The following is a 26,390-nucleotide window of genomic DNA, read 5'->3' on the forward strand; positions in this document are numbered from 1 at the left end:
AAAAATGTGAATAATGAATCAAGTATAATAAAAAGAAAAGTATATTGAAAATTCATAAAATTGCTTGTTTCTGTCAGTTTCGACTAAAAAACCTTCCGCATAAGAAAATAGTTTCCCCCAAAACTTGTTTGTTTCTTGAATTCAAATGGATTTTCTTTATGAATGTTGTGTAATTATGAAATTATGATCTTTCTGTGAGGTTTAAATTAATAAATATCATTCCTTTAAAATATAAAAAAAAAAAACATCTGCGCAATGAAATTAAAACGTGAGGAATGAGATACCTTAACGTTCTGTTCAGAAATACATTTAGCAATGAATTGCGTGTACCTTAAGGTGGCTAAACACAGTTTCGTATAAAATCCAGGGTTTTTCTCTGGGGAAAAGCATGATGGGTAGGGATTTTCCTGCTATTTTTATGCGGTATACATGAAAATCAAATTTTTAAACTCTCAGTTGCATAATATAGTGAATTATCTTTCGAATACATGAAAAAAGTATGTAGAAAATTTTTTTAAATTAATTTTGTGAGACTCTAAAATAAAGGGCGGTAACTCCAAAAACATCCCGATTTTACACATGCAGAATTTCATGAATTTTTTTAGCGGGTAACATAGCTCTTTAAAAAGCTGGCGAATGTACCCTGTAAATACTATGAAATGATGCCTAAAGACTTGTTCTTGAAAATGTACAGAAATAAAAATGGCTGATTTGGTTGCATTCTGCTTTTAGGGGGAGCCTAAAATGCATGGGTGTACTGCATTTAGATGCATCCTTTTGTCTATTTTCCGCATGTTTTGAGTGCCAAATAAATTCTAGCATTAGGTTACATGTGCATTATTTTTAAACATTTAAAAAATTCACGATTTTATCTTTCTATTGATATATAGATATATATGTAACATATTTCAACAATTTATTTTTATAGGGGTCAGTTTTGCTTGCCCCTCATCTGAAAACGTCCTTATAACGTTCCATAAAAAACGGTGTTTTGCACCCTTACTCTCGTTAAAATTTGAAAATAAAATAGAAGAAAGATTTTGAGAGAGAGAGAGAGAGTGCCACTGTGGTGGTGGTGGTGGTTGGGAGGGGGGGGGGGGGTTAAACATCGGTATCTTTTTTAACAGCAGTCGATTTGCTTGAATATTATATAATTGCCAGTCAAAATAAAATGAAGAAATATTAAGCCATCATTACCTGAATAAATTATCTATAATTATGTAATTCTTTCGTCATTATATCTGTTATATATAGAAAACAACTTTGTTATAGTTCATACTCCAAAAACGAATCAATGAGAATCCGTGTGTTAAGCTGGAACATAATTGGTTTAGACAGCCCAACAGCAGAGAAAAGGACATATACAATGAATGCTGGAGAAAACGTACCCAGGAGAAAACGTACCCAGGAGAAAACGTACCCAATTTATAGGGTACGTTTTCTCCAGGAGAAAACGTACCTGGGTACGTTTTCTCTTGGAGAAAACGTACCCTATGAAAATAATAAATAATGGTTTTCATGGATATTCTTAAATGAAACAAAATTGAATATACAATGAACATTTGTAGCATTTCTTGCTGTTGTTTTTAAATGCATAGTCACGTACTTAAATTATTAAGACAATAATTTGTAACATACACATAACTGCCTGAGCAGTTTAATTAGTCGACAATTAATCCACCATAAACGAGACCGTTAAATAATTAGTTTTTATTGCAATCTCATTTGGAGAACTAAATTATTTTTTTTTCTTTTTTTACATTTTTTTTGAAATTTATCTATAAAACAAAGTTGCTTAATAAAACCAAGTCCACATGGAAACAACTACGAAATGTAACATTGAACAGTCAATTTGCTTCTGACGCCAATGACATGCTGCTCAGGTATTTAATTGATTATCACTATAATTAAAATCAGGGGATTTCGCATGGAGAAACTCAAATCGGAAATGCTACCGATAAATGGATAATTAGAAGTAGTCAGATAACACTTTATGACAGGTCATTATTTTGAACTAAAATGAAAGTTGCTACAATTATCATAAATATGTTATTCATAAAATGAATATATTTCTATACATCTATGCATTGAAATATGCATTAAAGTAGCATTTGAAAATTATTTAATATGTCCAACCCCTTTAAAATTATAAAGTATTAAATTCATACATCTATAAAACTCTTACATTTCTGTATATTTATTATGCAAAATAGTATTTCAAAGTATTAAAAACTATTAAGTAGTATGATTATGATTTTCATAGGGTACGTTTTCTCTTGGAGAAAACGTACCCGGGTACGTTTTCTCCTGGAGAAAACGTACCCTAGAGATTGGGTACGTTTTCTCCTGAGTACGTTTTCTCTTGGGTACGTTTTCTCCTGATACGGTGAATATATACAATGAAAATAGGAAAAAAGTATAATAATGGAGGATAGATATTTCAAACGTTTTGACTTTGTGTTAAAGTAAATTTAAAAAAGTATAGAAAAAAAATATCGTATATATACAGTACCTGCATGAGACGCTCTACTTTCCCACTTGAACAATGAGCGCACTCAGAGCGTACGGTGAGCGAACGGTGATCGAGCGCACGCTGAACGGAATTTGGTGAACGCTATATAATGAACGGTGAACGCAGAGCGCAAACGGAGCGCAAAGTGAACGGTGAACGCTGTGAACGCAAAATGAATGATTTATTCAGAGTGCCTCGGGGTTAACATTGTCACCGGCTTACATTGTTTATTATACAACGTGTTTGTTTTTGTTGGAAAAACCATGTTATATTGGAAGCACGCAAATATCTTATGGGTCAATAGTCATATATCAGATCATGATATAGATACATTGTATATGTAATATTTTCAATTTTCAAAATATCAAAAAATAGCCCTACAATCGTTTCGTCAATGATTATCATATAATGTACAGAATACAAAAATCATTTAACGTTAGGTTTTCGCCCTCAGCTAGATTTATTTATTTATTTATTTATTTATCAGTGCATGATAGAGATCTCCCCAAGTTGGCGACTTGCAGACAATCTATGCCTGTAAGAGTTGTCTTTCTCGTGTCTCAAAAGTGTAGGCTATTTTGATACGCTCCCTGAAATTCCCCTTTATTCGCACATGTGCACTCGGTACACAAACATCCAACATGGCGTTTTCTTGAAGACGTTCGAAAAAGGCGAATGGATTTAGAGAGATTTTTCAATGGAAATGGAGGTTAAATGGGCTATTGTCTTTGACAACAAATGACAAGGATAAGAAGTGTGAACACCTGCCTACATGTTCCATGCAGGCCAAAAAACGTTACCTTTTTGTCGTAATTCTCGCCGTTCTGTTGTTCATTGTGTATTTTGGATCTAAAAGTGATCGCAAACATGGCGAAGTTACCCTGTCTCTTCAGAAGAGAGAATTCCCGACATATATGGAGTCAGAGGCCGTGGACCTTTCCTCTCCAAGGCGAAGGAGGGAATCCGTTACTTCGGATTTCAAAAGTGGAAAGTGTCGAATGGACACCTGTTTTGATTTTTCCCGGTGTGTTAGAGGTTTCAAAGTGTATGTGTACCCAGTTTTGGAGAGGGTATCGGAAAGTTATAGCAAAATCATTAGTACTATCCAGGAGTCTAAATATTACACAACAAACCCAGACGAAGCTTGCATCTTCATCCTTTCTATAGATACTCTGGACAGAGACATACTTAGTGTGAACTATGCGAAAAATATCATGCCAAAGATTGCCCATTTGGGTGCTCTTTGGAACAATGGTAGAAATCATATTGTATTTAATTTATTTTCAGGGACTTGGCCTGATTACTCTGAGGTGCTTGACTTTGACACTGGCGAGGCTATTATGGCCAGAGCTAGTATATCAGAATCACGATTTAGACCAAACTTCGATATATCCCTTCCTTTAGTTGGTAGTACCCTCCCTCCAAAAGGAGGAGAAAGAGGCTATATGTACACATCAATTAACAACATTCCACCCCTTCGGCATTATTTGCTGGGTTTCAAAGGCAAACGTTATTTAACAGGAGTCGGGTCCGAAACTCGGAACTCTTTGTATCATATGCATAATGGGGACGATATTGTACTCTTAACGACTTGCAGACATGGGAAATTTTGGCAGAAAAAAGCCAAGGAACTGAACGACACCAGATGTGATATAGACAACAGAGAATTTGATAGGTAATATATTTGTAAAATTTCTTTTTTGAAATCAAATGAACCACTGTCATGTAAAACTTCATATCAGAATAACAGATAACTGGTTTTCTTTTCAACTAAATTTCAATTCACTTTACTTCCTCATTTTCCATGAAATGCTCAGCTAAAATTATTAGAATTCCTTTTGTATTAAATATAATATATGTGAAGCCAATCCTTTTAAATGCCAGTGATTAGCCAAAGTGTAATCGGATCACTATATACAGTGAGCATATATATATTAAGAACAATGTCTTTTGTTTGTACGTAACATATTTGCTTTACATACATGTAAGAATATAGACATTGTCTTTGATATGCTGCTGTTCAAGTGAACCATTAAGAAAATCTGATTGTTATCATCAAAATTACTGGTGGATTGAATAAACCAGGAAAATTATGTACTTGACATGAAGTCAGAACATACGCTACACTACAGTAAGCACTAAGCAATACATGCTCTATCAAAGTTTAAGACAGCAAGGGCAGCCCCCCCCTTTCCTCCCCTGCCCCAGAAAAAGCAAACTTTTTTGCCTGCATACATGTATTTCGTAGTATATCATCAGTTCCCTCATGGGGCATCTCCTCAAGAAGAAAGGGGGCGGGGACGGGTGAATGACTTTAGATTAATATTTGGTCAGTTTATCCTGACCTTTGAAGCAGAAGCCAACGTGACACACATTTAAAGTGAGGCAGTGATTGTTGCATGGCCCTCTTGTAAGCAGTTTTAATTTCCAGCAGGGGAGCTGCATGCAAAGCTTTGTAGTCCAAAAGTCAAGTTGACACACTAAAAACTTGGAAGCCCCTTAAATCTTCTTGTAATCCAACCTTAATCCTTACCAGCTGTTTTGTCCTACATGTCTTATTGAATATGGGTCGATCTCCTTATTTTTTCATCTCCTCTCTGGTTGACAAAAAATATATAAGATCAAAGATTTCATGCTTGATTTGAGGGTATTGTTTTTATTCAATGGGGGGGACATGATCATGCCCACCATTGAGAGAATAAATCTAATGCAATCATCAAGGCATATTGTGAACATGCCAAATGTCATTTTTGGTTTTTGCTCAATCAATATGCTGTATGTGTATGTTTCCAGACCATAAACATGACTCATTAAGGGTTTGTTAGAAGTTGTTGATTTAGGGTTTGTGATGAAGTGAGAGAGAGAGCGTCAGCAAGGGAAAGGGAGAGAGAGTTACACTGAACACACAGGTAGCATAGCAAGATTTAAGAAGTTGAAAAAAGAAGGAACACACACCTAAGTATTTAAGGCTGACATTCCATTAATAGATTACTGGATAAACACTTGAACATAAAGGGCATTCTTACCTCACAGATACAGCAGTTTAGCCTAGTTATGCAGGGCCTGAAGGATTATATGCTCTCTTTACATGGCCATGATATCACTTTCTATTGAACAAGATTTGGGGAGCGGGTGGTAGTTTGTGTTGATTGGTATATACTGATCACAACTTCATTAGTACATTTATACATGTTATAGGTACTTACTCATTTGATTGGTTTGGGCCATTGTATATAGTACACTTTTACATGTATCATATGTATGTATTACAGTATATATTATTAGATTGATATCAAATGTTGCCCTGAGTAAATGTATCACTTCTTTCACTTATTCAGGTTCACACAATTTATTTCATGTACAGATGAGATAATAAAATAGGTCTATAGCATAACAGGGTTGGTACATGTACATGTATATATTTAATTTTTTTTGGCTTGGTTCTTTTTTTTTGGGGGGGGGGGGGGGTGGGGTTGGGTTTCAGTGGACTGTTCTGTGTTCATGCATTAGAACTCATGTTCAAAGGTTTAATTCATACATTTTTAGAGGATTTGTTTTCATGGTTAATACCATAATTTTACTGCATGTACACAAAAAAATTAAATCATAGAAAGAGAATAGATGTAAGTTAGTGTAAAAGGGTTCTTGAGTCTGACTGTGACATGTCATAAAAGTGTTTAGATGACGGTCCTGATGACATCCTTTTTTAAGGAGTGTTAAACTCGAAGTACTCAAGTGGAAATTATGTAACAGATGTTTAAGGATAGAAATCAAGGTGTTCATTGTTAGTACAGTGAGACATGAATGTAAATATTGTCAGAGTTCAATTTGTGAAGCTTGTTAAAAAATATACAATTTTTTCAAAATTTTTAGTGTTAAAAAGTTATCTTGATTTAAACAGGTTGCTGTATCATGTTTTATTATGAACAACCTTTAAATACTGGTATATGCAGTATACATTACATCCTAATTTGAAATTAAACAGTATTAGTATATTAGATGCATGTTCTACAGGAGAGGGTATAAGTAAAGTTGCAAGAACTTGTTTCTAATCCTCTTGTGTAATTTACACATTAATAAAATGTGTTCAAATAAAGTATATATTATGAAGCTACTAGCAACTTCATTATACTTGTATATATATATATGCAAGATACTTTATATTCTATAAACTTTATTATAAAGGAATGATATTAAAGGTCCATACGATATGATTGGACTAAATCAAGTCGACAGACACAGCACTGTAAGAGAATTATAATTATAACAGTCTAACCACACCTTTCCACGTCTTGTCAAGTCTCTAATGAGGAATTGGCTAACAAGGAAAGCCTAGCTGGCCCACAGAGATAGGTGGCTGCTATTGTGACACTGTTGAAATTTGATGTAATTTCTGTCTTCATTGTACATGCACATTGCACAGTTACTCAGATGAATTATCAAAATGTTGGCCGCAAATTCTGATGAATGAGAGAGGGAGAAAGGTGGGTCCGTCTTGGCAATGATTACAGAGCTCTTATTGACTTAAAGAATTGGTGGGAAATTTGGGTTGTGGTTCGATGTCTCCAACACAAGGATGTGGTCTGGCTAAGTGGAAAAGGAAATTATATGACAAGATCATATTTCTATCATTGACAATTACCAATATAGTTCGTGCCATATTTTAAAAAAAAAATTATTGGAAGGAGGAACCCCTTTTTATCTTTTATGATTATATAATAAATACCCATAAATATTCCTATTTTCCTGTTGATCCTAAGTTCTGAATATATCCTTATTGTGGTTTTCCTGTTTCTTTATTTAAATTTTGGAATTCTCACACTGTATTAGTACCAGCTAAAACATGTATAATTATGACCTTTCAATGTTAGAACATCATAAAAAAAATTGTTCTTATTCTTGTGAAATTTCACCTTTATTGAAATGAAAACTGGCTTAGTCTTAATAAAGAACTGGGATAACATAAGGAAATCTCAGTTGTAAAGAAATTATATTTTATCCCCCATTCATCATCTTGCTCATATACTTCTATGGATATATAATGAATCTTAGTTATCAGGGTTATACAGGGGATCAAAAAATCCATGTCATCAGGTATTTCTTATAAGCAAGGTCTTCGGTATTTGTAAATAAATTTCATGATTTCTTAGGAGCAACGGACAGCTGATCAGAATCACTCATAAAATGCTCTACTGCTCAACCCCTGAGCTACACAATCTGTTCAATAAATATTTTTAACACACAGAGACTATATGATACATAACTAACAGTATATATTATCATTCTGAGCATTTATAAAGATGATGGCCGTATATTATTCATGCTTCTACATCTGAAGTGCAATATGCTGAGTTAGTAGTTATATTTTAGTTTTACCATCATCGTGTGAATGCAGACTTGATGATAACATTTGAGGACTTTATGCAGTTAAACATGCTTATAATGAAGTGCCAGGGACGGGCAATTTTGCTTCATTATAAACGTAATTCGTTATATCTGTCAAGTATACAACATGCAATAAAGTCACTGGAAATGAAAATCACTTCGCTGTAAGCATTAATTCATTATAAGCTTGTTCGTTATAACTGTGTTTTACTGTAATATATACATGTATCAGTGCATGCAGTTTTACCATGAGATTTATCGATAACTCATATATTTAAAATATATGTCTTTTATGCATGCCTTGCATACTTATTATATAGGAACAGTTAATGATAGGAATATCTGGGCATGTGTACTGAATTCCTCTCTCATTTAAAACTTGATGATATATATCTTTTAAAGATATGTTTGTCACAAATTTACAACTAATATTGTATACAGGGAAATATTCGCCCCCGTTTTATTTTCGCCGTGGTTGCTAGTGGGCAAATTTAAGACTGGGTAAATTCCAATGTCTCCAATAATCTCTCTTTAAACACAACTATGTTTGCCAGGTATATTCAAGATGAGATGAAACTTTTTGTGAAAGAAGAAGGGAAAAATAACTCCGTAAACAGTGATGTTTTTAGTAATGTACATGTATGTACAACTGGCAAATGTAGTAGTTCCGAGTAACTAGAATTTTGATAAGGAAATGACAGTTTTAATACAAAAACAAGTTATTTATAATCCAGGGTTGTCTCTAAGACCCGGGAGGCGGGGAATTCCCCTGCGTATAATGCCTTAATTACCCGGCTATTATTGTATTTCAAACACAATATAGATATAAGGAAGACCCCCAAACCCCCTGCTACTTTTTCATTTCCTCCTTCTACTTCAATTTTTAGAGACAACCCTGTAATCTATGTGAATACCGTAAGTCTATAAGAAAATTATGTATGCATTATATTTTACCGGAATACTGGTACCTTAATTTTCCTTGTGCCTTTGACCCTTCATAAACTTACGTGACACCCATCCTTCATTCCAAGTTATGTGTCGTTTTGAAAGTGGGTTTTGGTTTGGGGTCAACGATAAATGCTTCTGAAGATTTCCTAGTTCTCTGTTGTTGTTAAAAGGCAACATGTCTTTCTGCATTTTCGCAAATCAAGTTGATGGTCTGTTGAAAGGGTCTTTTGCCTCAATTGTTCAGCTTTGTCTGCGAATCTACACAGACTGGCATTATCCCCAGTAGGTTTGTCAGCCATGTCAAAACAAACAGAAATGTTCTACTGTTGCTTTAAAGAAATCTGCCTTTTCCCAATCAGCAAGTCTTTGAGGTGTATGCCAAGAACATCCAAACATTGGAAACCATTAAGATAAAATCTTTATTAATATTTCAATTAAAAATTAGGAAGTTTAAACAGAAACTGGCATCTTTTCATTCCCTCAGATTTAAAGATTTTACATACCAGATATGTGAACTATATGGAGTGCACAGTTGTGTTACACTCCTCTAATATAGTTAAAAATTTAAAATATGCACATCTGACCTGTAAGTTGAAGCTGTATTTTAATTCTCCTATGAATCGGAAATAAGAACTGCTTTGACATCTTTGCTGATAATCTTTGCTATAATTATACTTGAGTAAATATGATACCTAGTATATGTATTTATTATTTGTATTTGACAGGGTTTTCTCTAAGACCCGCCTAAAATGACATCATTACCCGAATATGATTGCATTTCAAACACAATCTAGCTATAAGTTAGACCCCCAGACCCCCTTCTACTTTTTTTATTTCTTCCTTCTACTTCAATTTTTAGAGACAACCCAGTCCCTGTATTTGTGTTGTATGATAAAAATACATATTAAAGAGGTTGATAACATTTCTTTATTCAATATATAGGCATTATAAATAGTCGTCAAATTGTACTCTCAACATTTTTTAATTTGTCTTGAGAAGTGCAGAAAAAAGAGGGGGGGTTTCTCTTTTTTTATGGAACAAATTAACAAGCCATTTATTTACTTACTGTTTCTTATGCAAGTAAAAAAAAAGAAGATACTGAAATATTATACTTAGTTGTTAGTTTATTTCAATGAGGTAAAGTTATAACAATTTGGTGGAGGGGGGACATGAAATTGTGAGAGAACTGTTACAGGTTAAAACAAACACAGGTCACATGTAACTTACATTACAAATGTTCAGTAACTGTATGTGATTGTCCAAATGCCAAAACAAACCAAACTGTTTAATGTGTGTATATTAACGATGCCCATTTTTACACTGTCATCTGTAGGTACGACTACAAAAAGCTGTTGTACAATGCCACCTTCTGTCTGGTGCCGAGGGGTCGACGTCTGGGGTCATTCAGGTAAGGTCAAAGGGTCAGCCCCTGAGTGGACAATAAAATAAATTACTTTCAAATGGCCAATTTTCATTGTATGTGATGTAGCAGACCAGATTAAATGATGCAAATGTAGATAATAAGAGTTCATTGAAATTTTAATGTTCTAGCAGTGAGAATCAATACACTGTAATATTCCCATAAAGCAGATGTAAATTAATTGACTGATCCATGGAATAATGATTGAATTGAATAATTGATGCGGTGGATGAGGCACTGATGTTCTTCTAGCAGGTTGCATGTCATATGAACATGTAAACTCAAAAATAGATTTGATAGAAAATCCCAAAGGGCTGGGATTTATTGAGCAGAGACTCCTGATAATATGTCTGTATCCATTATTTAAAATTTGATCTGACGGATGATTAAAAGATAACGTTTTACTGTTAATGCTAAATATGTTCCATCTCATGCATTTCAAATAAAATTTTAATAAAGATGAATAAATCCCCCAACCCCCATGAAATACTACTGGTATATATCAACCTTAAACACTATATGAACAAAATGTGCTTTGATCACCTACATTCACTTGTATATGTATACATTTATACTTATGTGGGCCGTTATGTTTCAGGTTTTTGGAGGCCCTACAGGCAGGCTGTATCCCTGTGCTTTTAAGTAACGGATGGGAGCTGCCATTTGGTGAGGTGATTGATTGGAAGAAGGCAGCGGTGTGGGCAGATGAAAGGCTCCTGTTTCAGGTACCGCTTCAAATGAAGCATGAAAACAACAACTCTCTCCCCCCAGTCTCCTTTCCCTGATTTTAATTGATGGTCGGTCACTGTCTGTTCAGCCGTGAGAAAAAAAAGCAGGGTGCATTCTTGCAGTGGGCAATGCATGTAAATAGAAGGTGGGGCAGTTTGTCTCTTTTTCATTTGCCTTCTCTTGACTGATTTTGTGTACCGTTACTTGAACCATGACTTGCTTTTCATCTTAATGTAACATTTTGTGGTGAAACTGTAATTCGCCTCTTTTTGTTTTCTTTAAGATTGAAATGTTTGAGAACGTAATGGAAGAAAAAATTTCTTCCAGTATGTATTGCCTGAAATGCAAATTAGAAATTTGAGACATGCTTATTTAAAGGATAAACAACATGCTCATGATGAAATATAATAAACACAGAGTCTACGTAGATTACGGAGAGCCATGTTTTTGATTTTTTGGAAAATGGCGAAGATTTTTTATTTTAATTAAGGTAAAAAGCAGTCAGCTTTTGCTGATTATATTTCCAGAGCTGTAATTTTTAAGTCATATGTTTTGGCCATAATCCATGCTAATAGATTTTTCATTGGAAGCTGTTAAAATAACAAAACAACATGTGAGTACATATGCAGGTAGAATCCTTAGCAATAGATATAGAAGATGGCTCAGGAAAAAAAAAAACGAGGAAAAAAATTTGCCTTGCTTCGTTTGCAGAACGTCTCCTGCAGATGCTCAATTTAAGCAAAAAAGTGCAGCAAGAAAGGATGGCTTGAAAATTCAAGTAGAGGGAAAAGTAATTGGTACCTCTTTTTAAGTTTATCTTATATAATGCAGTTCATGACCCGCCATTGGCATTCAGTCCTGCAGGTTCTAGATTCACTCGAGATTTGGCACCCTATCTACCAGGCATGATTTTCTTTAAGTGCTTCTCCCTGTTTTTGATTAAAAAGTGTGAACAGTTTTAAAGTGAATATGATTTTTTTTCCTTTTTATCAAAAGGGTTTTGATTTTTTGTATTTTCAGTTTCAAATTATGTGAACTTTTTTTTTTTTTTTTATAAATTACTTTTGGTTTATCAAATTGATTTAAAAAGCTATTTTATTTAGAGGCATGAAGTTTACCGAGGCAATGATAATCCTCTTCACAGCTCAAATTTGATTTACATGACATTTGATTCCCTTTATTTCATGTTTTGATAGAGAAGATAATGTACATGACATTTGATTCCCATTATTTAATATTTTAGTAGAGACGATTCAAGGACCCCTGTTAATTGTTCAGATCTTTCCTCATTTATATCCAATAGTATTCATATAAAATAAATTTAATTAGATTAGATGAACTGCTTTTTTTTAGTTCAATCAAGTCAAAATTTCCCCTTGACAAATTTTATATTATATCATAACTATTTATAGAGAATTTGAATGACAGCAGTCCTTGCTGTTTTATAGAATAATATATTGCATTCGATAATTTCAACAATGATGAAATATTGAAAGCATTGCTAGAGATTTATACATAAACATCAAGAGATGAAAATCTAAACTACCATAAATATCAATGATTAAATCATTCTTGGCTTACCATAGTTATTATGAGCTTGTCATATTTGGTGGATTTCAAAGCAATCAAAATAGGAAGTAGCAAACTACATATAAATACATGTAGTACATTCATTTGAAACATCGAAACTACAAGTAAAACTACTACAAGTAAATTTATATGTTTATAACTTTACATCATAACTTATCAGCAAATTTATAATTTTACTTAGGCCTAGATCATTGTTTGCTTTTATGATATATTATATGCCAACAAGTTCTTTGAAAGTTCAACCAAGAACATTTAACATAATTATGAATGCCTGAATTTGCAGTTTTGTTTAACTTGTGTTTTTCATCTTCGGTTTTTTAACTTTATTATGTAACACCACCAGAGTGTGAGAAAAGAGATCAAGACATTATATTCTGTTGACTCTAAAAAAGAAGTTCACATTAAACCTGACATTTTTCGTCCAAATCATGCTAAACAATTCTCTTTTCTTGGAAATTCATAAAATTTTCAACTGGCCATAATAACCCACATTAACAGTTGTCTTTATGAGAATGCAGTGGGAGGATAATGGCTGACCTGTACGATTGTCTCCTGTTGCTTTCATTGGTTGGCAAACTGTCGTCTAAATTCCCAGACTGTTTAATTGCTAATTGTCACATATCTCACAACCCACGATCTAGGTATATGATGTCATAACTACGGGTAAATACCCTCTATCAGTACTTTTGTGTAGCCGTGGAGTGCAGTACTGCATTGCTAGCCTGATTTTGAGATAAAAGGTTTTGGGATTATCTGTCTATTATTATCTTTAAACCGTGGTGCATGAATATTCCTATGCATTGTTAATATTCAGAAAATGGGAAATATTTCATGACTGATTATTGTCATTAGAAAGTGGGGTATACATGTACTTGTAGTACTTCTTGATGACTTAATATGATTGATTCATACAGTTTTATTTGCAGAGCTCTGAAAAAGAGTTGCTATGTGTTCTTTGAACTTGTTTTCATCATTTCTGTTAAATTCCTTCAAGTTACCATTACAAGTTTATTTTTATGCTTTTTGCTGTCAGCACTCAATGCTATTGAAAAATCAAAGTACTGAAAGTACTGCAAAGCGATTAGCAAGCATGTTGGAAATGTTTTGTATAAAGTTTTCATAATATTTTTTGCAAAAAATAGCTTTGGGGGTTCATTCAAGCTTTCAGTACTCTCAATACATTATATATGTAGGTAGCTCTGTGACAAAGCATCCAGTTGTGTAATAGTTTTGGTTACATGCCATTAAACAATTATTGTATACCCTAAAGGCTAAATGATAGTTTGACCATGCATGAAGGGGACACAAAGGTATACCATAGATAGACATAAAATAACATACCAAGGTTCAATATAGTCCTAAATATACATTGTTTATTTTATTAAGATTCTTTAAAATTGTGTCTCTATGATGCATTGCACTTTGGAAAAATATTTAGCCCCATTGATGAGACCATAGAGCGTTACCTGGCAAATATCAGAAAGATACAGCTGTCATCATTTCTATCCATAAAACTCTTTGCATTGACATCAGACAGTTTAATGTAAGGAAAATTGTGGAAACATTGGAATGGAAGAAATATCTGATTTTATTTTTCAATCAAATCATAAATATACTAGTATTTAGTCCTCCATTGCTAGTCATATTTAAAAAGGGCATCTTAATTTTTACAATCAATAAAAAAATGTATGCTATAAATGAAAAAGGAAGTAATAGTATATATAAGTACACTGTACTAGTCATAGCAATTTATCACAATACCAATCAACTTTTTGTCCGTCTCTGTTAAAAAAAAACCCACAAAATGAAAATACTATTTGCAAAGTTAATTTTAATTCATTTATAGAATTTCTGGTTTCTTGAGCCTATTTCTTCTCATGTTCAATTAAATGTCTTTACAATTTACATTGCCTTTCTATTTAGAGTGATTTGCTGGCGAATAGTTAGAAAGAATTTCAATCCAGTGTTTTCATGGATGTCTGTTTTGAATCGTACCAACCCTTTCATTGTCAGTAGAGATGCCAAGTGTAATTAGACCAGAATGATTGTAACTTAAGATGAAAGTTGTGTACCCTGGTATTTCAAATTTCTCAGAAAGAAAAAAAGTTAAATTTATCAAGAAAGTTGCAGATAAATATTTTGATAGTTTTCAGGAGAGTACTAGCTATGCATAATGATATTCTGCATTATTTTTTATTTCTCAACAACTTCATATGGCATCCAGAGACAATCCTCCCTGCAAACATCTGTGCAGAGAATTCTAAGGGTTCTGTTTAAATATTGACTTTTCACTGAATTCATCAATATTTCTTCCTTTTCTTCACGGAAGAAACTATTTACTTTTAACTTGGATGGCTTAAATAAAGATTTATATAGGGAAAGTTGCAGTAATTAAAACCTGAGGACCAGCATTTATTTAAGACATTCCTTTCATGCCAATTTTTTTATTGTACCTTGTCCATTTAATTTTGGTTATTTTTATGTTACATTGTAAATCTTTATTGTGGAAATGTGTATATATATAGAACTGTACTAAAATAGCTTGTTATGATATTTACCTATGTATGAGGAAACTTTTAAGAACATATGTGTACTGATAGTGAATATTTATGGCCTAAGCACATCTTAGATTAACCCTCATGCCCGTCTTACAAAATTTAAGAATTTTTTTAGTTTGCTTTTTAAACAAACCTTAATTTCTGATTGAACCCCAGATTGTGTAAATATATAGACACTCATAAAATTTCAGGTGGCACATGCCCTTCAGACAAAGTATTACGAAATGAGGAAACATCATTAAGAATTTGATACCCTTGGTGGATGTTTTAAACTATATGTATACCTGCTTAATCCTCCATGAATGATCTATTTTGGTTTGATTCTTAAAAAATGTTCTCAATCTTTGTACGAAGGTGATGTCAGGTTTGTTTATGGTACAGACCTAAGCCATATACAGCCATAAATACCGGTACTGGTACATGTAATTGTTGTATGTATATATATACATGTATATAGATAAATTGGTACATGAGTGAGCACATTCAGGCTAAAAATAATAGAGTTTTTTTCTCAGAAAGGATGACTTTTGTAATAATGACACTTCATTTGAATGGAGCTATTTTAAAAATGCTTTGTGACTTTTGAATCAGAAACTTGAATATGAACTTCTGAAAACCTGAAGTTATGCCACAAAATGTCACATTATTTTTAAATAAAAAAACTTCCCTCTTTTATTATGACACTGATGAAAATTAGGAATAAAGCATACATGCAAATTAATGTTCAATACATTGTAAATTAAAAATTAATATAGAATTTACATATACAAAGGAAATACATATGTATACAAATATTTTTAAAATTCAAATGAATTTGAAAAAGGAAAACTTTAGAGAACTTTATTTTCCTGTAACTAACGATTTAAAGAGGTGAGTATACTGTAGATTCCTAATTAATCGCAAGAAATTAATATTCGCGTAAAATCGCGAGAAACGCCCTTCAGAAATTTTAAAATCTCGCCATTATTTTTTGAGAGTTGAGAACAATAAGAAAAAAGTTCTGCATTTGCAATTTTATGTTCTCACAATTTGATACAAAACAGTTGGATCGCGGAATTAAGTACTCACATAATATAAGAAATTTATACAGTAGCTGCATTCAAAAGCAGAATATCAGATGGAAAACCGTGAGTTCCGACAATGGTACAGTTGATTTGGGGGGGGGGGGGGGGGGGTATACTAGGTAGGTATAGGACATAGACATGAGGTAGGTGGTAGGGGTAGGGCTAGCATGTAATAATACTTGCATGTTTGTTTTCTCAAACATGTGATGCAGTGCACTGGAAAAGCCAGTTTACGCGTAGATCCAATACTTATGATGAAATTGACATTGGTGTTGATTCATACTTTACACAATTCATCCCCAATCAGAAACGTGAAGAAAAGTCACCTTTTAAAGATATTATTCCCAGATCCTGTTAAAAGTCTGAATAGGCAATCTTTGTGTAGAGGGTGGAACTTGTAAAATGCAACTACAAATATGTGGGGAAGATTACCGTTTTGTTTGCTCTGTCTGATGGGGTCATCGGAGGTCATTTAATCAAAGTACATGTACCAGTTTATCGCCAGTCAGCTTGGCTTTGGAGGCAGGGATATCTAGTTTTAGTTACCTCGAAATTTTACTTGCATTTTGTTTTTTTGTTTGTTCAAAGCTACCAGCAAAGAGAAACTATTTTAATAATGCTCTTATCAGTTTAGACTCTTTAAGAGGGTTTTCACAAAGGCTTTTTGCATAATTCAAAACAAATCTTGATTTAGTTGGAGACTATAGGAAATTTTACTGAAACAGCTTGCCTATTATACCCTGAGCCAACTGCATCCTCCAATTCAAAAGAAGCAGTTCTGATTTTGAGGCCAGGGTATTAGGAGGAGGAGAGTTTAAATTTAATGCACACAAGCAGAGAATGAAATTTAAACTCCAATAAAACTATCTACATGTTATGGAACTAAGGTAGAGGAGCAGCCTTTCACAATGGGGCAGCTAGTATATACACTGTATTACAACCTTTGTCATGTGGCACAATGGTTCTTGGGTGAATTTCGCATTCTTTCCTGTGTTCATTAGAATAACATGGAAAACTGAATGCTTGATATTTTCCACCTTATAAAGCCAGTCGTTTTCTTTAATAAATGACAGAATCAGCAAATTTAGTTTGTTTTATAATATACAACATCTTTCTTAAATTTCAGTTCAGACTTAAAAATTTTAGCAAGTCGAGAAAAAAAATTACAAATTTTAGAATTGGCTAAATTTTATTTCTGCAAAAGCGTTTGCCTCTTCAAATTTGTTTCCTGCATAGTATGGATTTAGCATTTTCAAATATATTTTTAATATTTTACATTAATACATGTAGTATATGCAGGAAAACTTTGATATTATCTGCAAATTACGGTACTTCTTGTCTTTAAATCACCTGATGATTGGAGTTGTAAGGACATGGGTCAATATTTGCACTGTATATAGAATAAAACTGATGAGTAATACTGAGCAGACATTTTATGAGTAATTAGATCTCCTTTCATTAAGTCGGCCTAGTCTCTAGACTTCAGTGTGAACTAGAAGATAGAAAAAAAATACAGCTAGTCTACAGTACCACAGATCCTTCTGAACTTTTAACAATATGATATGTTAGAGTGAATGTTGCACTAAAGTGGGAATACATTAACATAGTTTCATGTATATATTCATTATACATGTATTAAGAATTTCAAAATTCAGGAAATTCATTTAATATGACTGTTTTGAATGCACTCTTTCTTTATTTAAATGACAAACTCAGCTACAGTAAATGTCAGAGAACAAAAATCTCTGTGAATTACGTACATTACGATAATATTTATTTTAAAAAGTCATTAATTACATTTATTTTAAGCCATGTTGATAATGGCTGCAGCTGTTTTCGGCAAGCTAAGGGTTCTTTGAAGATGAGTGGATTGTCCCCAGTATCCCTGACAAATGTTTCCATTCAGAAAAACGAAAAACATCGTTTCTTTGTCTCAAGTAGCTGGCTGAATCAAGCATCATTTCTAAAGGAAATTCCAATGACTGTGTTAGGAAATTGTTCTAAGTTCGCACTTGACTTCAATTTATTTATAATGAGTTTTTTCCTTATTGTGAAAAAAAACTTTGAAGTTGATGCATAAAGCTAGGGTTTTTCTCATTGCGAAATTAAGATAACACAGTTTGATAAGAAGTATTACAAGTTATGTTGTGATTTGTAAAAAATTAATGCGTTGAACTTGATATTCATAGAAAAATATATTTCCTAATGAAATATTTGGAATTTCTAAGTTTTGTTTTATTTATAACAGACCTCACTCATGGTTGTTTTCATGTCTCTGTAATTTGATCATTAGCAATTGCAACAGTTTAAAAAATACAATTTCTCTGCTGTGTAACATGTAGTAATTCTCACATTTTTACAATAAAATGCATACTAGAAATTCTAAAGTATTTTTGTGTACATGAAAATTTTATGCTCTGAATGTTACTTATTTATATATTAAAGGTTTTCACTGATATTTGTTTCTCTTCAGTGTCTATGATTTATTATTATGATATTGTTTTTGGCAGGTCCCTTCCATAGTCCATGGTCTGTCACAGCCAGAAATCTTTGCCATGAGACAGCAGACACAGTTCCTGTGGGAAGCCTACTTCTCTTCTATGGACAAGATCATCAATACAGTCCTTGAGGTATGGAGAGAGAGAGAGAGAGAGAGATTTGCATTTTGAGGTGTGTTATTGATGTAACCTGAGTGCCAATTTTTAAAAAAAAATTAAAATTTTTGTATATGGAAATGGATTTTAAAGAGTCTGACATTTTAAATCAATAATGGTAACTTGAAAAATTGAAAAGGATCTACCCGTAATTTATGTTTTATGAATAATTCAGAATAAACAATAAACTAGTAGTTTTAATTGATATTCGATTGTTTAGTAATAGAAGTAGAAATTAGCTAGGATTCAGGTTTCTTAATTAAATTTGCTCTTCATATTTCTTATACTATGGCATGCATTACAGAATGAATTTGATGTGTTTAGAAAGTACACAAGGAATTCAGTTTTATCTGCTTTAATGGAGAGAATATTACAAGTGCTGACAACTTATATTTTTAAAGCTTGTTAATGAGGGAGAAAGTCATTGCAATAAAAACTATGTGTACATACAGTACTTAAATAAACTTTGTTCTCAAATAGCTAGACTGCATATATTAATTCTGAATAAAATACTCAGGTAACGAATATGAAAAATATGTTTTATTGGTTGAATTATGTGGAAAATAATCCTGTCTTGGTTTTTTTGTAAGTATAGGGATAACTTCGAGCATGTACTCATTTGGCGGTACTTGTATTTGTTCGAATCACTGAATGTTTTCCTTGGCTTTGGAAAGAGCTAATTATGAAGGCTACAGATTTGATTTCGAAATCGCCCCTATGTAAATATCTAGCAAACAGTTAATTTTTCTTTCTCTCAGCCTGCATGTGTTGTGTACCTCTGAAGATATAACTTGGGTTAAAAAGTAGCTCTGATAAGGGATTAGGGTTATTGTAAAATAAAGTTATAAAAAACCATGGTGTGGGATTTCAGATTATGGCTATCAGTTTTGTGTAATAAATCTCTCTTGTTTGACTTGCTAGTCTGATTGGCTTGTTTAATGATTAACAAGTCGTGGGAATGGCTCCCAACATACTGTGCCTACATGTATACGTCAGGTTTGTTTTTTAAAACGTGGACATCATTAAAATCTTTTTGAGGGGCTGTCTCAAAGTTTTATATATTTCACATGTCAAAACTGCTGAGATCATCTGTATACAGGGTCTTATGAATTAAAACTATGGTACATGTACAAGTATTAAAATGTCATTATTCAGGTAGAGACTGACTGATTAATATTTTTAATTAGTATTATTATAAAATATGAAATATTGAATACATGCAGCTTTAATTACAGAAGAAATTGATAAGATATTTCCTAAACAACAGAATAGGTGCTTGTACTGGAGCACATGGAAGTTTTAAGTATTAAAAGGATAGGAAACTTGTGAGCACTGGATCTAATGAACAGGGAAGAGTAAGGAAAAAAGAAAACATTCGGCTATATAGAATAAGAAAAAATATCATCTGCCTGTTTCTAGCCAAAGATACAATTTATTTTGCTTTATTTATCTGAATTTTTTTCCTGGTGACTACTTATATGTGCTAAGTCTATTTCATACTAATGGGGTGTCTGTTTACCATTTCAGATTGTCAAAGACCGTGTGAAGAGCTATTTCTCGCGGAATTCGGTTCATTGGAACAATTTTCCTGGTGCTTTAAGTCTCCTTCCGGAATACTCAGATGTGCTTCATACATATCCGTCATTTTATAGACAGTTTGCATACAAATCGGATAACCAGTTCACGGCTGTTGTGTATGCCACTTCCCCGGTGCTCCTGTCCTCTGCTCCACTGTTCCGTTTGATCCGGACGGTGGCAAAATCCACATTTGTACAAAAGGTAAACTTTCAGATTTTTGGAAAATGATGAATAAAGGCTTTTTAATGAATTTAATTGATTTCTTCAATGTATATTATTGTTATTTATACTGGCAGCTAGTATGCAGAGATCAGAGCACATTAAAAGTAACAAATTTTTATTGGAACTAGAATTATTTTTAAATGTAAATGTGACCAATTGATATGTATACATTCTAAACTTTTTAACTTTCAATTGTTTTGAATTCTTAATCACATTGCACATGAAGAAATTAGAATTGATATGCAAAAGTTTGAACAAACTAGGATCTAATATAAAGTGAAATGTAAATAAAAGTTGTGAACTGATGGATTGAAAGAGAAACAAGCACACAATATGTAAGTTTAAATTCCCACCAGACCTATCAAAAAGATCTACTAATCCAGTTTGCGTGTAGGGTGGATTCACTCATTACTGGCTGTAATTTGCCGTAAATTAGTCATTCAGGAAGAATAGAATCCATTTATTGCTTCACCGCACGAGTCAAACTGCCACCTTTCTCTCCTTGATGGACAAGTAATTCCTTTTCTCCCTTTTTCTGTACATTTTGCCTACAAATTAAACTAGCGGAGCCATCAAAGAATAGGCTTAGTGTAATTACTCTCTTATGGTTTCTTTAGAATGAATGTTAAAGGAATGTTGGTCATTCTCGTAGAACACCGAGGAAATGACAGTTTGGTCCATTGTTGTGGAAGACGAAATCGTTTTTTGTGTCCTATGATTGGAGAGTTTTTTTCAACGATTGTGTGAATTTTTCAGATAGTGGTCATTTGGAACTGTGACACGCCGCCACCCCCCTCATACCAGTGGCCAGCTGATCTGGGCATTCCCATACTAGTCAAGACCAAAATCCTCAGGGTAAACAACTAGAACAATCTGCCTCATGGAAATGAATTGACATATTAGGCATACATATAAAACTTGTAATATCTGAATTTGAAAAGAAAAATAACTCTATATTTCAATTCAAAGGAAAAATACTCCAAAAATTTACCTTATAAAAAGGAAAATTTGATGAATGAGTTACATGTGTAAAAATTTGACTTATTCCAAATCAAAAATGCATGAAAAAGCCATGCTTCATATAGGAAAGTATATACATGTATGTGTATATAAAGGAATGTATATCCTTCTCTCATTGTAGTCTGTCAGTGCTCGGTTTTATCCATACGAGGAGATAGAGACTGATGCTGTGTTCAACTTAGATGAAGATTCCCTGCTCACAACAGATGAGGTATGATCTTGAATACCTTTTATGACCTAGCGCTTTGTATTGAAATGAAAACCTAGTCCTTAAAGTCATAATTGTTTTCTTATATGTATGGATTTTAATTTTTTTTTTACCCCCCCCCCCCCCCCCAAAAAAAAAAAATGAAAAAAAAACCCACTTGGAATCATATAAGTAAAATACAATATATGGTAACAAATTTGTAAAATATTTTAATATATTCCTTTAAAATTTTTAATAAGATAGATTTTGGATTTGATTAAAATAAAAATAATAAAATTTACTAATCTTTTCTCTTTTAGCTAAACTTTGCCTTCAAAGTGTGGAAAGAATTTCCGGAAAGGATTGTGGGATACCCTGCCAGGAACCACTTTTGGGATGAGGCCAAGAATGCCTGGAGCTACACTTCCAAATGGCTGAATGAGTACTCCATGGTTCTAACTTCTGGTGCTATTTATAACAGGTCGGTATCTGGGCAGTTAAAAAGTTTCTCCAAAACATTGTCAATCATACGGCGGTAGCTAGATAAAAGTGCTGCAGTGTTTGTTTGGTACATGTAGATGCCAATTGTTCTGTTTGATTTGAAGTATGTGTTATGAAGAGGAATTGTTCTAAATACAGGTTGAATGAAATACAAGATAGTCTGAAGGACATAAAGATTTAGTCCTCTTTAATGAAGGCATATTAAATTCTTATTGAATTAAAAAAAATTAATCTCAATGGCTTAAATTCTATGACATGTAGTTCCTTAAGAGAAAGTTCCACAGTATATAAATAGTGCCTGTTTGGGAGGGTAACAGTTGAAATTGACACCTGTCCACCAGAAAACCATTGTCAACAGACGCGAAGCGGAGGTTGACAATGGTTTTTGAGGGGTGTCAGGTTTAACTGTTTTGTGTTTTCAATACGCTCATGTAGCAATTCTTTGTGTTAACCCATGCAGTGTGATGCTAATGCTGAGGGTAATAGGACAGATTATAAACTGCGTCTCAACCAATCAGATTTCAGTATTTGACATGAAAGTACATGTATAGTAATACTGTTTATCAAGTGATAATTTATTTGTTCTGATTTCTTTCTGTGAGCAGGTATTACAATTTCCTGTATTTCAACACCTTACGTCCTGCTGCCTATCACATTGTGGAACGCCTCCAAAACTGCGAGGACATTCTTATGAACTTCATTGTCAGTGATGTCACAAAACTTCCTCCAATCAAAGTCACACACCGCAAGGTTTCCAAGGAAACCATGTTGCCTGGCAAAGCTGTCACTGATCCTAACTACTATCAAACTAGGTTCAAACAACGACAGGGGTGTGTTGCCTCTCTAACTGAAGTCTTTGGATACATGCCTCTTGTCCGCTCCCGATCTAGAATGGATCCTGTCTTATGGAAAGACCCCGTTTCAAACTTAAGGAAAAAATATCGCCAGCTGGAAGTGATATGATTATTGAATTTTTGAGGGGAGATATGAATTATCGTATTTAATTTTTTTCTTAGAATTTATTTTAGATATCGTCTTTACTTAGTCTTTACGTACAAATACATTTTTTTTAAAAATACAAAGAAAGAAGTTCAGTCTGTATGTTTATACAAATGAATTGTTTTTGTGAGTGTATGTCATACTGATTTATTTATGTATAGAAATAAGAATGCTTTTTTATTGTATAGTTTAATTAATGTCACAAAAGTCTAAATTAGAAATTCAACAGAACTCAAAGATGATTATTTAAAGTGTGAGCTTTTTAAAAACTTTTTTCAAAGTTGTAATTATTTTGTCAAGAAATATGGGCTTTATTTTCATATTATGACTTCTGATCTCTAGTTCACATTTTGTTTTTTCCACAATTAATATCAATTTTTCTTTTATTTGCTGATTTGATTATATGTGATGAATATTTTAATGATGTCATCTTAGTGAAATAGATCATGATACATTGTACATGCACATGTAGATGTAGTTATATACATACATATTATGTAGGATATACATTGTATATAATCATATATAACGACAGACTGAGAATTGTATATCAATTATCAGAATACAATCACTTGTAAATATAGATGTACTAATTATTTTTTTATATCATAATATTTATGTCATTTGTGCAATATATGCATAATTATTTGCATAATTTATCCTTAGTACTTGCATTGTATTTTGAATAAGGTTGATATTGTTTTTGTTGCGCTACTGAACAAGTCCTTCCTATTGATAACTTTAAAGTTTTGACAGTTTTTACAAAGCGTGGGTTCCACACTTTTACTTGCAATCCAAACTGATGTCCACGGATTCTTTATCAAAAATTGACTTGTTGCCTTAAAATACTTATTAAGGAGTCTGTACAAAAACCTGCATGCTTTCAGTGTACTTGTCATTAAAACCTCTTTTACAATATACCACTATGGTTAAAAGCAAGCAAGAGTTGAAGGCTTTTTTTGTAATTTTAAAAGCTCTTTCTTCAATGAAAAATGATATTACCTAGTGGTGTCGTATACTTACCATATTTATAAGTGGGGACTTTGGTTAGATGAATCACCTTAAAGGAAAGACTGGAGGGGAAAAGAGGGCATTTCATGATGTGATGTTTTTTGCCAGCATTGTCTTTTTATCAAAGCTGATTTTGAGCATTTGAAACAAGGTTTTTTTTTTTATAAAAGAAGGTGGGGGGTGTTATGTTTAAGGTAAAAAAAAATTGCACATTCATTGCTTCATATTTAGAGAAAAAGTAAGTGTAAGACTAATTGTGGAACTAAATTTTAAGTATTACTTATAATATTATCAGGTTGATGCATATTCATACATGAAAGCAGGTCTTTGGTGTGTATTACATGATAGCGAATCAGAAGCGGTTGAAATCTTGAAGACAGGTTGTAGAGTGTGGGAGACCTCAGTGGAGAATTATGTTTATTATGTGCCAAAGATGTGTATTGTACAACTGCTTCAAAGTTTTGCCGTGATTTTATTTTTCATTTTTGTGTTGTTATTCATGCATATAACTGGAATTGTATAGGAAATGCCTTTCTCACATGATAGCACCACCAAGCTTTTTTGTTTTTATTTTCAATTAGAAATCAGTAGGAACAATGAATGTTTATTAGATTAACATAGAAAAATCCCCCTAAAAACATCATTTTTATTTCTCATTGTGTGTAGTATCTACAACATGTGGAAAAGATGAAATTCTGTACCTTTTATTTAACAAAGGTGAATTTGACTTATTTAGCCATGATAATCATGGCTTATTTCACAACTTTGTCTTTGGTCAGAGGCTTTGTGGTCACTTTATCTTTCAAGACCATATGTTTGTACCCCTGTACCCTCCCCAAGTGTCCTGATATTCTTTGGGCAGGAGGAGGGGCCATGGTAGGGTGTGAATCCAGCCCCTAGTAATGCTTGCTCTCACGTATAGGATTTCATATAACATATATGTATTTGGAATTGGGCTCCGAGTCTTGTTGTATCTTTGCAAGAACATTTCTTAATTTTTACATTGCATGTGCATATATGATATGAGAGCATGATATATATAATTTTATTTTGTAAGTATATTTTAAAAAATGAATAATCTTTCAGATTGAATGATGTAAAGATGTGCATAGCATTTCCCCAAGTTTAACATTGAAATTGAGTAAGAATTATTTTTTTAAAACCATGTGGCATAGTATCATATCTTGCACGTATCAGACAAGAATTTAAGGTCAGTTGCTGAAAAAATTTGAACATGGCTGCAAGTTTCTATTTTATTAATAAACCCCAGCTATTTCAAAAGTACATGTACTTGTTTTGAGAAGTCACCCTTCTATTTTCCTGGTTTTAAAAAATCCCTGAAATGTCATGGCATGAAAATAATCCAGCTTAAGAAACATTGAAAACAGTGGAAACGTTTAATTGTTCTCTCTTGATCATATTTTAATGAATCAACGAGGTTAATGATAGATATTGGCTACTTACTATATCAGTAATATTTCAAAAAAGTTAAAAGAACCATATGTAACTGTTGTGTTTTAAAGAACACATATGATGTGAATGGTTACTAAAGTATTTAAATCATGCATATGCTCTCGCATTTTTTACAGGTTTTCATTGTGCATATAAGTACATGATTTAGTCTTAAGATTGGAAACTCATTTCCATTAGAGTATTTTAGTATTATTTCAAAGTAAAGTGTACTACTTCTGTAGTAGAACTTGACGTATTATTTTGAATAAAAGCACATTTTATATAACTATCGAGTTACCTTTATTTATGCATAAATCAACTGTGATCAGACTACAGTCACCATGTAACTGACTACAGTCACCATGTTACTGACTAAAGTCACCATGTAACTGACTACAGTCACCATGTAACTGACTAAAGTCACCATGTTACTGACTACAGATCATCTGCCATGAAAACAACTTGTGCCGAACTTTAGATATGAATACGTAGCATGTCTGCTGCTGGTTTCATCAATATTGTATATAGTTTTTTGTTACACAAAGCAACCACTATGCTTC

The 26,390-nt window shown here is 32.9% G+C and overlaps 1 protein-coding gene across 1 annotated transcript; it reads left to right on the forward strand.

The window, feature by feature from the left end:
• Window positions 1-3,120: 3,120 nt before the first annotated feature.
• Window positions 3,121-26,116, forward strand: LOC128181295 (exostosin-1b-like). The gene is made up of 9 exons (XM_052849652.1): window positions 3,121-4,187; window positions 10,179-10,253; window positions 10,864-10,990; window positions 18,717-18,836; window positions 20,388-20,639; window positions 21,417-21,515; window positions 21,802-21,891; window positions 22,188-22,348; window positions 22,974-26,116. The coding sequence occupies exons 1-9, from the start codon at window positions 3,292-3,294 to the stop codon at window positions 23,329-23,331; spliced, it is 2,178 nt and encodes a 725-aa protein (XP_052705612.1). The 5' UTR covers window positions 3,121-3,291; the 3' UTR covers window positions 23,332-26,116.
• Window positions 26,117-26,390: the final 274 nt, after the last annotated feature.

Source organism: Crassostrea angulata, chromosome 1 (genome assembly GCF_025612915.1).
Source record: "Crassostrea angulata isolate pt1a10 chromosome 1, ASM2561291v2, whole genome shotgun sequence".
Classification (NCBI taxonomy): domain Eukaryota; kingdom Metazoa; phylum Mollusca; class Bivalvia; order Ostreida; family Ostreidae; genus Magallana; species Magallana angulata.